Source organism: Dermochelys coriacea, chromosome 7 (assembly GCF_009764565.3).
Source record: "Dermochelys coriacea isolate rDerCor1 chromosome 7, rDerCor1.pri.v4, whole genome shotgun sequence".
NCBI lineage: Eukaryota > Metazoa > Chordata > Testudines > Dermochelyidae > Dermochelys > Dermochelys coriacea.
Genome location: NC_050074.1, coordinates 202,403 through 220,091, shown reverse-complemented (window position 1 = coordinate 220,091; position 17,689 = coordinate 202,403). Strand labels below are relative to the sequence as shown.

Sequence of the window (17,689 nt, the reverse complement as noted above, 5' to 3'; positions counted from 1 at the left end):
CTGGGGTGAGGGTCGACTTTTTGTCATTTATTAATAGGCCCAGATCACGGCAGGTGGAACAGACCAGATTGAGATGTTTCCGCACCTGATCCGAGGACTGGCCCCTTATCAACCAGTTGTCGAGGTACGGGTAATCTGGACTCCCCAGATCTACCCATGTAGAGTGTTTGTGAACACTGTCAAGGAAGATGAGAGACCAAAGGGCATCGCCGTGAACTGGAAATGGTGCTGGCCCAACACCAAATGAAGGAAATGCCGGTGCCCCGGGAATATGGAAGTATGCATCCTTTAAATCAAGAGTGGCGTACCAGTCTACCAGATCCAGGGAGGGAATGATGGAGGCCAGGCAGACCATACAAAAACTTTCTGAGAGACTTCCTGAGGCGTCACAGGTCTAAGATCGGTCTGAGACCCCCTTTTTGCCTTCGGAATAAGGAAGTAAAGGAGTAAAACCCTCTTCCTTCCATGTCTTGTAGAACCTCTTCCACTTCCACGAGGCTCACGTGGTTTTCAACCTCCTGAATGAGGAGTTGCTTGTGAGAAGGGTCCCTGAAGAGGGATGGTGAAGGGGGATGGAAGGGTTGGTCAGCTACAAACTGAAGGGTATAACCCAATGAGACTGTGTAGAGCACCCAGCAGTCCAAGATGATATGGGACAAGGCCGACCAGAAGGGCGGAGGTGGTTGAGGAAGATGGAGTGGATCCGGTGCAATAGCTGGGGCATCGTCCTCGGGCACACCCTCAAAATGACTGCTTCTGACTGCCTTGATCCCTGGAAGGACCGGGCTGAGCAGATGGACGAGACGATGACTGATGGCATCGCTTAAAACCAGTCTTTGTCCTTTTTGTAGGAGCCGGAACGAGGGGTACCCCAAGACCTCGCGGAGGCAGCTGGGCGTGGAACGGATTCCTGGCCTGCTGAGGAGTATGAAGACCTAAGGAGCAGAGGGTGGCCCGGGAATCTTTAAGGCCGTGGAGCCTAGCATCAGTTAGCTTTGAAAGAGCCCCTTCCCTCGAAAGGGAGGTCCTGAAGTGTATACTGCATCTCCTGGGACAGCCCAGAGCTCTGTAACCAGGAGCTACATCTCATGGCTATTTTAGAGGCAACCACCCTGGACACAGAGTACATGGCATCCCAGGTCATCTGGAGGACACCCCTGGCTACCGCCATGCCCTCATAGAATCATAGAATATCAGGGTTAGAAGGGACCTCAGGAGGTCATCTAGTCCAACCCCCTGCTCAAAGCAGGACCAATCCCCAACTACATCATCCCAGCCAAGGCTTTGTCAAGCCTGATCTTAAAAACATCTAAGGAAGGATATTCCACCACTTCCCTAGGTAATGCATTCCAGTGCTTCACCACCTTCCTAGTGAAAAAGTTTTTCCTAATATCCAACCTAAACTTCCCCCACTGCAACTTGAGACCATTACTCCTTGTTTTGTCATCTGGTACCACTGAGAACAATCTAGATCCATCCTCTTTGGAACTCCCTTTCAGGTAGTTGAAAGCAGCTATCAAATCCCCCCTCATTCTTCTCTTCCGCAGACTAAACAATCCCAGTTCCCTCACCCTCTCCTCATAAGTCATGTGTTCCAGTCCCCTAATCATTTTTGTTGCCCTCCACTTTCCAATTTTTCCACATCCTTCTTGTAGTGTGGGGCCCAAAACTGGACACAGTACTCCAGATGAGGCTTCACCAATGTCGAATAGAGGGGAATGATCAAGTCCCTCGATCTGCTGGCAATGCCCCTACTTATACATCCCAAAATGCCATTGGCCTTCTTGGCAACAACGGCACACTGTTGACTCATATCCAGCTTCTCGTCCACTGTAACCCCTAGGTCTTTTTCTGCAGAACTGCTGCCTAGCCATTCGGTCCCTAGTCTGTAGCGGTGCATCGGATTCTTCCTTCCGAAGTGCAGGACTCTGCACTTCTCCTTGTTGAACCTCATCAGATTTCTTTTGCCCAATCCTCTAATTTGTCTAGGGCCCTCTGTATCCTATCCCTACCCTTCAGCATATCTACCTCTCCTCCCAGTTTAGTGTCATCTGCAAACTTGCTGAGGGTGCAATCCACACCATCCTCCAGATCATTTATGAAGATATTGAAAAAAACCAGCCCGAGGACCGACCCTTGGGGCACTCCACTTGATACCGGCTGCCAACTAGACATGGAGCCATTGATCACTACCTGTTGAGCCCAATAATCTAGCCAACTTTCTATCCACCTTATAGTCCATTCATCCAGCCCATACTTCTTTAACTTGCTGGCAAAAATACTGTGGGACACCGTGTCAAAAGCTTTGCTAAAGTCAAGGAACAACACGTCCACTTCTTTCCCCTCATCCACAGAGGCAGTTATCTCGTCATAGAAGGCAATTAGATTAGTCAGGCATGACTTGACCTTGGTGAATCCATGCTGACTGTTCCTGATCACTTTCCTCTCCTCTAAGTGCTTCAGAATTGATTCCTTGAGGACCTGCTCCATGATTTTTCCAGGGACTGAGGTGAGGCTGACTGGCCTGTAGTTCCCCATATCCTCCTCCTTCCCTTTGTTAAAGATGAGCACTACATTAGCCTTTTTCCAGTCGTCCGGGACTTCCCCTGATCGCCATGAGTTTTCAAAGATAATGGCCAATGGCTCTGCAATCACATCCACCAATTCCTTTAGCACTCTCGGATGCAGCGCATCCGGCCCCATGGACTTGTGCTCATCCAGCTTTTCTAAATAGTCCCAAACCACTTCTTTCTCCACAGAGGGCTGGTCACCTCCTCCCTATGCTGTGCTGCCCAGTGCAGTTGTCTGGGAGCTGACCTTGTTCGTGAAGACAGACAAAAAAAGCACTGGAGTACATTAGCTTTTCCCACATCCTCTGTCACTAGGTTGCCTCCCTCATTCAATAAGGAGCCCACACTTTCCTTGACTTTTCCTCTCATTTATCAGAGTGGCAAACTCCTGTGTCCAATCCTGTGGGAGGCTCTCCTTGAACTTGCCGACAGAGTCCCACAGGTTGAAATTGTACCTGCCAAGTAGCACCTGATGGTTAGAGACCCTAAATTGGATGCTCACTGTGGAATAAATCTTTCTGCCAAATAAGTCTAGTCTCTTGACATCTTTATTTTTGGGCGTGCCATTTGCCTGACCCTGCCTGGCCCTTTCGTTGATGGCAGACATGAACAGGGACCCCGCAGGAGGGTGCATGTATAGATATTCATCCCCCTTGGTGGGGACATAGGACTTCTTTTCCACCTTCTTGAACGTGGGTGGAATGGAAGAAGGGGTCTGCCACACCGACTTGGCGATCTTCTGGACCCCGGGCAAACAGGCAATGCGACCCGGGCTGGGGCAAAGGAGGGAATGACATTGAAGAGGTCATTGGGCTCCTCAGCTAGCTCCTCGACCTCCAAGTTCAGATGGGCCCCACCCTTTTAAGGAGGGCTTGGTGCTCCCTGATGTCATCAGGGGAGCAGCCAGTTTGTGAGGGCTCCACCACCACCTCATCTGGGGACGATGAGGATGACTGCACCACCAGAGGGTGGGGAGCATCCCCTTGCTGAGTTGGGGAGCGCTCCACAGTTGCCAGGGCCTCCCTCGAGGTCACTGCTTCAAATTGGGCCCCTTGCTCCAATGCCAGCAGTAGTTTGTCCGAGGTACCTGGGAGGAGTGGTGGGAGTATGGTGCCGACATTACAGGCACCCACCACTGGTTCCAGTATTGCCACTGGGCAGGCCATTGCCCCTGACACCATGCCAGTGCCACAGGCACTGTGGCAGGCTCTCAGCTGGGAGACGATTTGTCCCGGACAGGGAAAGGGCTAAACTGTCCCTCCGACCCAAACCACAGTCCTTCTGGGGACCAGGGCAGGGCCATGGAAGCCTGAGTCTATCGACTGACTCTTGTCGGTAACTGGTATGGGGAAGGCGAGTGCCGGTTCCTGCCCAAAGAACAATACCGTAGCCCTGGCAACCGGTACCGCAACCAGGAATGGTCTTGCATCTGAGGAGACCGACGCCTAGGTGACCTGCAAGGCGATGGCAACTGGCACCTTGGTGATCTCTGGCAGGAGGACCGTCGGTACCGAGAATACGGGGATTGGTGTCGCGACCCCGGAGTCCCGTGGCTTGTAAGCGGAGACCGTGGCGTTGGAGACCTGGGCCTCGGTACCGGGTTCCTTGGCTGTGATGAAAGGGAACAACGCCTGCAGTCCAGGGACTGGGGGCATTCCACTGCCTGTAGGGGCAATCCCATCACCGGCTTGGTGGTTTGAGCTGGTGTCTTGGCAGGATCTACCATGTAGCCAGGCGTCCACGGTGCTAGTTGGCCTAACTGTTCTTTGGCTGCCAGGTCCACCTCAGGCACAAATGGCCCTGCGATGGGCCAGGACCCTCTACAGCTCCCCAGAGTTGGAGGTGGGTCCCTGGCTGGTACCCCCGAGATCCTCCGTTGCGGGCATGAGGCCTAGCTTAGGTCCTTTGCACAGTGCCTGCAGACCAGATGACTTAGATCACTTCTTTAGTATTGGCGAGAGGGAATGGTACTGGGGGGATCCCAGTGCCAGTGGTGCACTGCATACCAATGCTGAAGTATTGGGTGTGGAGTCCGAGTGAGAGGGCTCTGATACTGGGCGCAGAGCAGCCTCCATAAGGAGGGCCCTTAATCAAATGTCCCACTCTTTTTGAGTTTGGAGATGAAAATTTTTGCAGATCCAGCACTGGTCTTTTCGATGGGACTCCCCCAGGTACTTCAGACAACTCTCATGAGGGTCACTGATGGCCAACTGTACTCAGAACACGGATTAAAGCCTGGGGAGCAGGGCATGTGTTGCTCTGGGACTAACTACTAAACATTTAACTCATTAATCACTGACTAAATAACAAACAAGGAGAATTATCTGAACAGTGGAGACCCGCTAATGCTCTTGCTAAGCAAGACCAGGCACTCCAACCGTCACAGGCTGTAAGAAGGAACTGAGAGGGCGAAGGGCCAGATATACTGCAGGAGAGCGCCAGTCCAGAGGGCACCACAGCTGGCCCTATGGATACTGCTAAGGCAAAAGTCTACGACAACTGTGCACACAGGCACGCACACCTAAAATGGAATCGACATAAGCAAGCACTCGAAGAAGGCCACCGAAGAGGCTTGTGCCCTAGTCGAGTGGGCGGTTACAATCACCGGTGGAGGCAGTGTCACCTGATCATAGTAAAACTGGATGCAGATAGTGATCCAGGATGAAATTCTCTGGGTAGACACCGGACAACCTTTCATCCTACCGGCCACCAGGACGAACAGCTGTGTCGACTTACGGAACAGTTTAGTCCTTTCGATGGAAAAGGCTACCGAGTGCAGTCAACGTTCCTCCTCAGACTTATGAGGCTTTGGGAAAAAGATTGGCAAGAATACGTTCTGACTCGTGTGAAACTGCAAAACAACCTTGGGCAGGAAAACTGGGTGCGGCCATAGCTGGACCTTGTCCTCAAAAAACAGTGTACAGGGTGGCTCCAATGTAAGTACCCTAATCTCAGAGACCCTATGGGCAGATGTTATCACCACAAGGAATGACACCTGGAGGGGAGAACAGAAAAGGGAACCAGTAGGTAATGGCTCGTAGCAGCCCCTCATGAGCCATGCCAGCACTAGATTCAGGTCCCAAAGAGGGACAGGGTCCCAGACATGGGGAAAGAGTCGCTTCAGACCTTTTAGAAACTAGATCGTCATGTGGGCGAAGACCAACCTGCCCTGAAATGGAGGGTGAAAGGCTGATATAGTGGCCAAGTGGACCTTAATTTATGAAAGGGACAAGCCCTGAAGATTGAGATGTAGAAGGTAGTCCAAGATTGACTGAAGCGAGGCCTGCTCAGGCCTAATACCCTGGTCCGAGGCCCAGCACATGAACCATTTCCATTTGGCCAGGTAGGCTGCCCTGATGGAGGGCTTTCTGCTGCCCAACCAGACATGGGCCAAGCACTCCTGCTCTGCTGCATTCAGCCATGCAGCAGACAAGCCATCAGGTGCAGCGCTGCCAGGTTCAGGTGCAGGAGACTGCCGTGGTTCTGGGACAACAGATCCGACCCGAGGGGCAGCTACAGCATGGTGTCACTGAGAGGTCCAGCAGCGTGCCAAACCAGTGTTGGTGATGCCAAGCCAGGGCTATCAGGATCACCTTCGCCCTGTCCTGTTTGATCTTCATGAGCACTCTGGATTAATGGCACTGCTGGAAAGACATACATCAAAGCCCCCAACCACTGGAGTAAGAAGGCATCTGACAAAGAGCCCCTGTCGATTCCCCAAATCAAGCAGAACAGGTGGCATTTCCTGTTCTAGCAAGTCGCGAACAAGTCCACTCAGGGAGATTTCCCACTTTCGGAAGATCATGCTGACCAGCTCGGGAATGCACCCTCATGTAGCTCCGGGGTGCTCAGTTCTGGGTCACGCTTCTTCAACTTCTTCTTCGGCACCAATGAAGGGGAAAGGTGCCGGGTAAAGCCCAGTGCTGGGGGTGCACTACACACCAAGGCTGAAGTACTGGGAGTCTACTCCGGCTGGGATGGCTCTGAGGTTGGACAGAGAGCTGCCTCCATGAGGAGGGCCCCCAAATGGATGTCACACTCTTTCTGTGTTCTGGGATGAAAGTTCTTATAGATGCGACACTTCCCTCAAGCATTTCAGGCAGCTGCTATGGAGCTTACTAACAGGCATAGGCCTGTTGCAGTCGGCGCAGGGCTTAAAACCCAGAAACCAAGGGGGCAAAGTCCCCGCTGGGACCCTAACTTACTAACTGCAGTGCTTAACAACTACTTCACTAGCTAACTACTCTAAACAAACTGTTTACAACACTAAAATATGAAGCAAAGGAGAAAAATCAGTGACCACTTGCTAGGCAAGGGAAAGGTGCTCCGACCAACCACCAGGAGCGGTAAGAAGGAATTGAAAGGGCGTAGGGCTGGCGGCGCCTAATATACCAACACGAGTGCACACTCCAGAAGGTGCCACAGCCCACACTATGGATATCACTAAGGCAAAAATCTCCAACAATTATGCACGTAGGCGTGCACTAACCTAGAATGGTGTGCATGAGCAAGCACTTGAAGAATCCATGATCTTTACCTACAGTGCCCATGCCTCCTCACCATAACATCCTTGCCTAGCCTTCTATGCCCACCACAGGAGTCAAATGACCCCAAGTCCTCACCCAATGCCATTACCATGTTTCAACCTTCTAGGTCTCTCAAAGACAGTCAAAGAAGCTGCTACAGCAATTGGGGTGCCCTGACAGGGACCTCTAGGGACAGCTGCATTCGCCATCCACTCCAGGCTATTTACAAATCCTCTCCACGTATCACATAGCAGCACACACCCTCCTCATTCCCCTCCAAAACCAGCCTCAAATCTCTCATCCTGGTAGAAACAGCCCACAATCTCTGGGCCAGTATCCCTCTCTCTCCTGTTGCAAAGGCCAGACATAATACATTAATGTCATCTATAACTCTAGCACCCTCAGCAGGCTAGGATTGTACCTCATGCTTGCATCTATCTTACTTTCTGTTATTTTGGTTTTCTCCAAGAGGCTTTCTGCAAAGGAGCTGTCCTCAATTCCAGAAGAGCCCATAAACAGGTAAACAAAGCACTGCTAGTGGGAGTGACAGAGTGCTAAATGAAAGGGCAATGAAGCTAACCTTTTGGATATCATAGGGATGGTAGTGAGATATGTTACAGGTATGGCATTGCTCTCTGCCACAATCATGGCATTATCACTGTACTATAGCACAGATAAAACTAACCTTCTGCTATCTGAAGACTTTATTATTATTACTTGTCTTACAGCAGCCTCAGGGATCAGGGCCTGTGTGCCAGGCACCAAACAAACAGAACAGAAAGATGGTCTCTGCCCCAAAGAGCTCACAATTTAAGTAATTTTTAGTCTTCTCTCCAGTCAGACTAAGGATCATCAACAAAAACCTGGATGAGACTGGATTAGTTAGTAAGTCTGGATAGCTTCTGCCATCTAAATACTTACCTGGTGTAGCTGACACGTGATGTAGCAGAGTGATCGGTTTGCTTCCTCCCCCTCAACATAAGCATCCATCACCACTGTCCTCCCCTCCACAATCAGGACACACTCATAGTCCCATTGCTGATCCTACAGCCAGGATGAGAGAGACAGCTTCACCAGTATCCACTCACATGGCCAAACCTACACACAGAGGCTCCCAGGCACACACCACTATGCTCCCCCATATAACTTCTCCTGTTCCCATCTCAGTGCCCTTTTCCATACCACTCCCTATGCATGCAACATGCTCCTTGTTCTCATTTGCCATGCCATCTTTCTTCTGCATTCTAGTCCCTCCTATATTGTCCCTTCTTCATGATCCCCACATTAGAGGAATCAAATCAAGATCACAAACAAATTAATTCCCAAAGACAGACACTATATGCTGGGGAGAGGAGAGGGTTTCTATCAAAAGATTTCAGCCCAGAAGCAGGGCGATTAGAGAAAAGAAGACAAGAGAAGAAGAATTAGAAAAATGAGCCAGGGTATGCATCAGTCACCAACGATGCTTGTATGTACAATACACATTTCAACAGAGAAAGGTAGCAATTAGTCTAACTGAGAGAAATAGGCCACACACCCTGAAACCTATCAGGTTCCAGCTGCAGTTTGTACTTAAGTCTATCAAAGACTATCATTCCAGAGAGGTTATTGAAGTGGTCTTCGATCTTTGGAGACAAATATGATTTCACCTATGACAGCAAATGCAGCCCAAAGGAACCAGAGTTTTTGAGGATCTGTAAGGCTTAATTTTAACTCTGTTGTAGAAGCTTCAAAATGTGGAATAGCCACATGGACATTTTAGTACATCAGGAGAAGGGAACAGGGTAAGGAAAAATGGAAGAACTGCGCTCAGCTTTTGAGGTTTAAAATGGAATGAGAAAGGACTCAGCAGGGACCCACCCTGGATACGCAGCCCCCACATTCAGGAAAGATGCAATTTGAGGATAATCTCACTGTTGCAGCCAAACCCTGACTCCCTCCTGCTCTAAAGGAGAAAGTGCCCAATTCCCCCTCACCAGCCACTGAAGTCCCCCAGATACCTCCTTACCCAGAGATGAGGTTCAAATCCCCATCTTGTTACCAAAACAATCCTGGAGTTTGCCAGTTTGCACCCATGACAGCACCTCAGCAGTGTAGGAATCTCAGTGCTTCAGCGAGGTGTCCTTAAATTTGACGCATCTAGGAACCGAGGTGCCAGAGGCTGCCCACAGGGTGCCATGCTGCAAGCAAACCTCTTCTCAGTGCTAATGGGAAACATACCTGATACAGATTGAAGTTTTTCCCCAGCAGGGTTATCTTCTGTTTCACGTTGACTGGGAGCAGAGAGGATCCCTGAATGCCCTGCACACAGGGACAGGCTCCAGGACCCCAGCTAAATTCCTCATTCTGAAAAAACAAACACCCATAAAGAGCACCCACGGTACAGGGAATTGAGTTTGACTGGAGCAATTAACAGAGACAAATACAGGAATGAAATCTCATCCTAAGAGAAGGGGAAGCTGGGCGTACTAGATATGTTTATACCTGGAGCTGATTCCCAGCTTGCCTAGACAAACTCGCACTCATTGAGTTAGCATGCTGAGAACTACAGTAGAGCTGTGGTAGCCCAGGCAGTGGTGGCATGGGCTCGCCATGCCAAGACATAGCAACTGGATCAGACAGGTTTGTACTAAGCATGGCTAGTCCGTAGCTTCCTTGGTACTGCCCTTGCTACTGCACCTACACTACTCTTTTTAGCAACCTAGCTCAATAACAGCTACAGCGACTATGTGTATGCAGGCTGGGAATCACACCCCTAGCTCGTAGTGTACACCCAGCCATTTACTACAGGGGTAAGGAGAGCAATATAAGACCCCAAAGACAGCGAGCAGGAGAATGTAGACACTATGCAAGCCCTAGGAATGGTGCACCAGGAAACCCCTCACTTGGGCACTGTGTAGCTTTCAGGTAAATGGCATGGCCACATTACAACACCAAAGACCCCTTCCTTCCTCAGGCTGCCATTTCCCACTCTGAACACATCACCATCTTTTGGCTCCTCCTCCAGGAGACCCCATCTTCCTTCCTGTAATGTTATGTCTCCCAATTCAGTGACCTGCACCTGAATTTAAAAGTAGATCATAGCTCTAACGGTAGGTCTGAGAGCTGCATCAGAGACTCACCAACTCCAAAAATCCAGGGGCATCATACTGATAGTCAAAACCAGGGTGCAGGATTTTGGGGAAATCAGGGGCATCCCTCTCTGAAGAGTCTCCATCGCCTGAGAGAAGAGTGGAAGCAGAGAAGGGTGACGTATCATTCTCGGTCTGCAGTGAATCCATCCAATCCTCTGTATCTTTGAGCTCTGTGCCTTCCCCAAGTAGCCAGTCAGGAAGGACTGAAGATGGGACCTCAGAGGGAGGAAGTTCTGTCTCTAGGTCTCCTGGGAAATCAGCAGAAGAGGTGGTGGCACTTGAATTTTGATTGGGGGTGAAAGGAGATGGGATGGCAGATGTGGATGCCTCAGAGGTTGGTAAAGAAGTAGTGGGAGACCATGTGGAATTTGTGATGTCAGGGGGAGGGGTTAATGCTGTCACAACTGGCTGCAGAGTATTAAAAGCAGCAGTGGTGGGTGGGTCAGTGAACCACGCTTCTGGGGCTGGTTCAGAGGTAGGCAGAGCTGTATGGTCTGCAGGCTCTGCTGGGCTGGTAGTGACAGATGCTACAGTAGGATTTGTGGCAAGGCTGGTAGTAGCGGGCTTGTCTGTTAGGGGTAGAAAGGTGAGAATGGCTGTAGTTGGAGTTGCTGCATGTGTGTGGCTAAAAGTCCCTGTGGGATGAGCAGTCATGGCAGAGACTGCAGGCACAGTGGTGGGGACTGACTCTGTGATGGGAGTGTGGGTAACCACCATAGTGACTGGGGGAGTGATGGGTTTGGTGGCTCCAGTGAGTGTGCTGGTGAAGGTCATGGTGGTGGAAGCAGCTGAAGAAAGAAATGGACTTGAGGTTGGAATTTGTGTCTGAGGAGAGCCATTGAGATAGGGGTAGAGAGAGAGAATCACAGAGAGAACATGAAAACAGCAACATGTGAGAGAAAGACACAAGCAAAAAACAACAGTCAGTCAGATTCCATGGCAAAAGGGAATTCCTAGGAGGCAATCTGACCTTTCTGAGATTTCTACCGAGAAAGAGATAAGCCTCTCACACTGGTTGGCTTCACTGAGCACAGGGAATAAAGGCTAATACTGTACATCCTAGAGAGAGATCCTGAGGGGCTGAAACTCTCAGAGTATGAAGGATTAGCTCAACTGTCAGCTTCTCCTCTTGCACAGCTTTATCCATCCTTCCCCACACCAAGAGACACCTGTTCCTCCCAGCTCGTGATCCCTGCTTATCTTCTTCACACTGCAATGTGCCCCAGCCTGACACTTCTCCCCAGGCCAATTCTCTCTTACTCCCTGCCTGCCTCCCTACGATCAGTTCCCTGATGGTTTCCTCCCAGCCTCTTAGCTTCCCCAGATACCATCAGGATCATAGGCTGGGCACGAGGGAGGGTTTCTGGATGAGTTATGACTCACTCTGAGTAAGAGGGCCATCTCACTGCCCTGCTGCTGGAAACCTTTCCTCAGCCCCCACCCCACAATACCTGTGAAAGCTCTACAAAGCAGCCAGACTCTGCGGGTTCAGGAGCCCCGCTTTAGTATCAGAAGGGGACACATACTCCTCTTGACACTCTCAGCCCCCACAGCAGCAAGATGGCTGCCATCTTAATCTAAGTAAAAACCTAATCTTTCTGGACTTCAGTTTTCAGAGTAGCAGCCGTGTTAGTCTGTATTCGCAAAAAGAAAAGGAGTACCCGTGGCACCTTAGAGACTAACAAATTTATTTGAGCATAAGCTCTCGTGAGCTACAGCTCACTTCAGTGGCATTCTTAGCAGATGGGATCTATTAATGAGACAAACCCTCTCATTGTAGATAATGGTCCCCTCTTCACAAGTTGCTTTGTGGGTGCAGAGGTGTTGGTGGATACACCAGTTACATCCCCACTGACTGCGCACACATCCCTGACACCTGAAACAACAGTACAAGATTAGCCTCTGAGGAGGTCCAGTAGACAAATAGGAATGGCCAAAGCCTTTAGATAGGGAACCAACATGTACTCACGGTGCTGACTTCCACTGCAAGGCCACTGCGGCACAGTCATAGAAAGAGAAATCCACGGAAGCAATAAAGACATCATGAAAACGCACTGCTAGCTTTAAAGTTATGTGCTCTGAAAAGGGAAATAAAAATGGCACTCTAAAATACTAGAGCTGTGACACGTATACATGCTGCAGTATTATTAGACAGACAGACATATGGTACGCTTTATAGAGGGACACACAGTCTCCATAGATTAGTTGGGAAGCAAGCCTCCCAGCATAAGCCCGATTTTCATCTTCCCTTAACTTAATTAAAACCAAACCAATGGAAATTATAATTTTACATATGTCACATCCTACCATCACATAGAGAGGTTTATTTAGTGTGCAAACTATGAGGTAAATCAGGAAAGGTGCTTACAAGACCTTTGGATACAAATTTGTTGGAGACTTCAGAATTTTTGTCTGGCCTGATTTCAGGTATCCTTTTACCTACAAACCTTAAGAGGGTCTCATTCTCTTTGTCTCCAGGAGTATTAGAGCATTTTCACTGTTTTCTTGCAGATTTGATGGCTGAAGAAATATTCACACTTGTTATCTAAGACTGCTTTTATAAGTTGTTTCCAGTGTTGTTGTAGATGTGTTGGTCCCAGCATATTAGACACACAAGGTGGGGGGTAGTATCTTTTATTGGACCAACTTCTGTTGCTGAAAGAGACAAGTTTCCAAGTTCCGTGTAATCTCGAAAGCCTCTCTCTCTCACCAACAGAAATTGGTCTGATAAGATATTACCTTACACACCTTGTCTTTCTGTTTATATAAGCACATTTATCATCTTTATTCATAAATACCCGCCCACCACGCTGGACACAGACACTTGCATTCTGAACAAAAGGGAAAAGCCCCACAGCCAGCCAATCTCCAGGGTTTGCCATTTCTCAGGGAGCTGGCCAGGCTGCTCACCTACCAAGTGAATAAGCAGTCTGCAGGCTGGGCTGCCCTTCTCCTCAGGGCAGTTCAGTCAGTTGTTCACTTCCTCTCTTCCAGGTAGGCTTTATGTATGTATCTGGATTCAGACAAATACTAAAATCACCTCTACCTCTGCATCTAAGAGAGGGTCGTATGGCACAGGCTGGGCTTTTCACAAAAGGACAGAGGTGAAGGGTGCTGTTGAGAAAATATCTGACTAAAACGTGTGTGAAAACCAATTGTTGCAACCACATGCAGATCAATCTTGGGCAAGGAAAATCCACCAAAGCCACCAGCCAACATGGTGTTGCTAATTCCTATGATTTTGTCACAGAGTTCATGATGTTTGGTGTTTTTTAAAAGGTCTAATGATTTCATGAATGCTGGATTCCAATCCTTAAATACGCCCTGCTCCAAAATGCTCACTGTTGCTCATTACTTTTATTGGGGCAGAAGCCAACCTGGTCTCAGTCAAAATGGCCTCCATTTCCCTAGAGTCTTTGCATATGAACACAAGGCTGCACACAGTGAAGATGGCCACCAACTCTCACTGTTTTCAATTTGAATGAAGCCAGGCTACCTTCAGAGAAGATGGCCACAGCACTATTGTTGGGGGCTGAAGACTATAGAGAAATGTGGGGACCAAGAGGAGGTTGCAGGGAAAACTAAGGGATGAAGGGAGTGGCACTGAAGGGGATGCCAGGGAACCAGAATGCAAGGAGGGAGACTGAATGGGCAGGAGAATATGGGAAACAGGCAAGAGGCTGAAGAAATCCAGGAGGAGACTAAGGGGGTGCAAGGGAAAAAATGTAGGATAGTTTAACAAGAAAGGAAAGCAAACGTGAGGACAGGTTAATGCTGGGACAGGCTGGGGACAGGAGATTGTGGGGGAGAGGACTACGACGTGGAGATGAAGATGGGGAAGGGAGAAAAAGAGTGATAGAAGAAGGGGACAGAAGGGCAATTCCCAGCCTCAGGAACAAGGAGCGAGGAAGGCGAGTTCCCTCCAAGGCCCACACTTCTGCCTTTGCCTTCAGGTTGAGTTGTGACCTTAAGATGTTCACATCTTTGGGACAGTGGCTTCTGCCACACAGTTCAAAAATCAAAAAGCAAATAAACAATACATTTGGGGTTTTTAGAGACATCATGATTTGTAAACCAGCCTCATGATGTTTTTGGATCTGACATAAGCTTACATACTGTAACAGCAGTTTAATTTGCTACTCCCTGCCCAGATGAAAATGTGAATCCAGCTCAGGGGTCCTGAAACTACCAAATCCTCCAAACATATGCCAGAGAGTCACAAAATTATAAACGTTACCAGTTCAATCAGTCCAACGCCCCTAGCAACACAACATTATTCACTCCAGTGCTGTGTCACTTTCATTTTCAATCATTGCTGTGATGATGTTCCCAAGCACTCCACTGGGAAGTGGAGAGGATTCAAAACACTGATGCAGATCATGGGCAAGAAGTTTAGCCTGATAGTCAGCCTACGTTTTCTTGATTTCCATTCTATTACTCCTGCTGTTATCCCATTTTACCACTCCTTTGGTTCTTATCCTTTGAATACCGGTGCACAGGTCTCTAGTTCCCCCTCAGTCTTATCTCAGCCAAGCTGTATACATAAAACCCTTTAAAATGAACCTTTCCAGTCCCGTAATCATTGTAGCTGATCTTCACTGAATTTCAATTTGTCAGTATCTTTTGGGTCCAGCGATGTCCAGAACTGAACACAGAATTCAAGGTGCTGCCTGAGCTGTGTTGGACGGAAGGAGACTGTACCCTCCTTGCTCAGAACGTGATACCTCTCCATTCATAACCAAAGGCTGTGTTAGCTTTTTCTGCTGCCATATTGCATAGCAGACTCATGTCTAATGTGTTGTCCACAATCACCCTTGGGGCCCTAGGTCTCTTCCAGCCTTTGCTTCTTCGTAAGTATTTCCCTCCTATTGAATAGGAACATAGGACTGGATGAGACCTCTTGGGTCATTGAGTCTAGTTCTGAGACTGGAACACATGATTTATGGAGAGAGGCTGAGGGAACTGGGATTGTTAAGTGTGCGGACGAGAAGAATGAGGGGGGATTTGATAGCTGCTTTCAACTACCTGAAAGGGAGTTCCAAAGAGGATGGATCTAGACTGTTCTCAGTGGTACCAGATGACAGAACAAGGAGTAATGTTGCAAGTGGGGGAGGTTTAGCTTGGATATTAGGAAAAACTTTTTTACTAGGAGAGTGGTGAAACACTGGAATGCATTACCTAGGGAGGTTGTGGAATCTCTTTCCTTACAAGTTTTTAAGGTCAGGCTTGACAAAGCCCTGGCTGGGATGATTTAGTTGGGGATTGGTCCTGCTTTGAGCAGGGGGTTGGACTAGATGACCTCCTGAGGTCTCTTCCAACCCTGATATTCTATGATTTTTGTACTAACCTCATTTTCTCATCTTAACTAATAATTTCCCATGTGGTACTCTATCAAATGCCTTCTGGAGGTCCAAATCGATTAGATCTCCTGGATTCCTCGTCTTATCAAAAAAAAGATGTGTTATTCTGACACAATCTATCTTTTGTAAACCCATGCTGCATTTTATCCCATTTTCCATTTACTACCATGTCTTTAATGTCCGTTTCCTTTAAAAATTGTTCTAAAGCCTCGTATACTACTGAGGTCAAGCTAACGGGTCTGTTGTTCCCAGATTACCTTTTTTCCCTTTCTTAAATATAAGTATTATATTTCCTACTCTTCAGCCATATGATACTACCCCCAATTTGATAAATTAAAAATTCTAGTTACTAGATTTGCAATTTCATGAGCCAGTTCTTTCAGTATTCTGGGATGGAGATTATCCAGTCCCCCTGATTTGAATGCATTAAGCATTTTGAGTTTTGCTTTCACCTCTGATGCCATGTTTCCATTTCTATACGTTCAATCCCAATTAGCCATTTATTGAAAACTGAGGCAAATATTAATTTAGTGTCGGGGCCAGACCTAGATTATCCTTAATCTCTGCCCCATTTCTTCTCTTCTTGTTCTCTTTTTATTTATGTGGCATCTTTAACTATTTGATTTAATTTCCTTTGCAAGGTTTAACTCAACTTGACTTTCGGCAATCACCACTTTACCTCTACACTTTCTGACCTCTTTCACTTTCCTTGCTGACTGATCCCTTTTTCCACTCCTTTGTAGAATCTCTGCTTACTCCTACTATCACATTTTTGAGGTGGTATTTCATCCAGTTAGGTTTGGAGCACTTCCCTACAAGTTTATTCTTCTTGTTGGGGATGCAAGTTCAAGTCAAAGGTGCAAAAATTACCTGGAAGAAATTCCAAGGTTTCACATTAAGACCTTGAGCTCTTCAGTCCAGTTGCCTTCATTAATTAGTTCCCTTCATTTCTCAAAGTCTTTCCTGTAGTTGGTGACCTAGTTTTGATTATCCTTCCATTTAATTTAAACTGAATCAACTCATGCTCAGTCAATCCAAGATTTTTTTTTTTTTTTTTTTTTTTTTTTTTTTTTTTTAACAACTAGCTCTTCTATAATGTTACTGTTTACCAAAACCAAATCTAAAATAGTATTAACTTTTGTTGGCTTAATGACTATTTGGTGACCAAATCTGTCAGTTATCATATCCAGGAATAACTGGGCCCTACCGTTATTAGTAGCATTTGTTCCCCAACCTGTATCTGGGAAGTGAAAGTCTAACAGATTGACAATTTCCAGTAGTATTTATCTACCTAATTCAATGGTAAAAAACTAAGTTACCACAGAGTTAAGGTTGCTTGGTACTATGTCATCCCCTTGCAGAAACTAAGCTGAGCAAAACTCAACGTACAGTTAATGTTGCCCATGCAACCTTAACTCTGCCCTCTTTCAGAAATATCCCAACATGCCCCATCCACACATATACCATTCCTCAGACAACAGTGTCTGAAATGTAGATGTTCTTCACCTCTTTTACAGCCCATTCACTCTCATCCACAGGACAAATGGACAGAAAGGAAAAAAAATACAGTCACCCACACCACCTCTTTCTACCCTCTTTGAGCAATGCTTCAATGCACACATACTCACAGTGGTCCTTGACACTAAGATTCAGGCAGTTCCACACCCTGGTGAACACTGACACCTAGCCAGCTCCCAGAAACGATACCATATGTGGACAACTTAAGAACTACGTGACAGACTTTTAAAACTCCCTTACACTTACTCACAGGATACCAACTCAATCTATACTTTCACTTTACGATCATTAAAGCATTAGAATTCTGTCATATTCCACCTCACCACAGACATTCTGACAAACTCCGTTGTTCATTCTTCTGATGATTTAGTTTACCAGTTGCTTTATACTTCATTTACAGAAAATGTTGAACTGACCTGTTCCTGTTTTCAAAGCTGGTGCTTGGCTGGGATCTGGGGAGGGACACACAATGCCTGACTCTGTCAGAACTGCTGGACTCTCGTAGTCTTCAAAGTAACAAGAATAGGATTCTTCCTCATGCAAGGATGGTAAATCCAAGATAGTCAGGAAAATCTGCCAAT

General features: G+C 47.6%; 1 protein-coding gene across 8 annotated transcripts in view; it reads right to left on the bottom strand.

Moving 5' to 3' along the window:
- Positions 1 to 17,689, bottom strand: part of PLXNB1 (plexin B1) — a 200,622-nt gene that overhangs the window by 65,594 nt on the left and 117,339 nt on the right. For all 8 annotated transcript variants that reach the window (XR_006282546.1, XM_043518219.1, XM_038408344.2 and 5 more), the window contains 6 exons: positions 17,525 to 17,681; positions 12,200 to 12,308; positions 11,998 to 12,106; positions 10,219 to 11,055; positions 9,317 to 9,442; positions 8,018 to 8,140 (listed from right to left, as the gene is read on the bottom strand). Coding sequence is in view for 7 of the 8 variants with exons in the window: in XM_043518219.1 (XP_043374154.1) it covers positions 8,018 to 8,140; positions 9,317 to 9,442; positions 10,219 to 11,055; positions 11,998 to 12,106; positions 12,200 to 12,308; positions 17,525 to 17,681 (1,461 nt within the window). In the remaining variant the exon portion in view is untranslated. The remainder of the gene's footprint in view (positions 1 to 8,017; positions 8,141 to 9,316; positions 9,443 to 10,218; positions 11,056 to 11,997; positions 12,107 to 12,199; positions 12,309 to 17,524; positions 17,682 to 17,689) is intronic.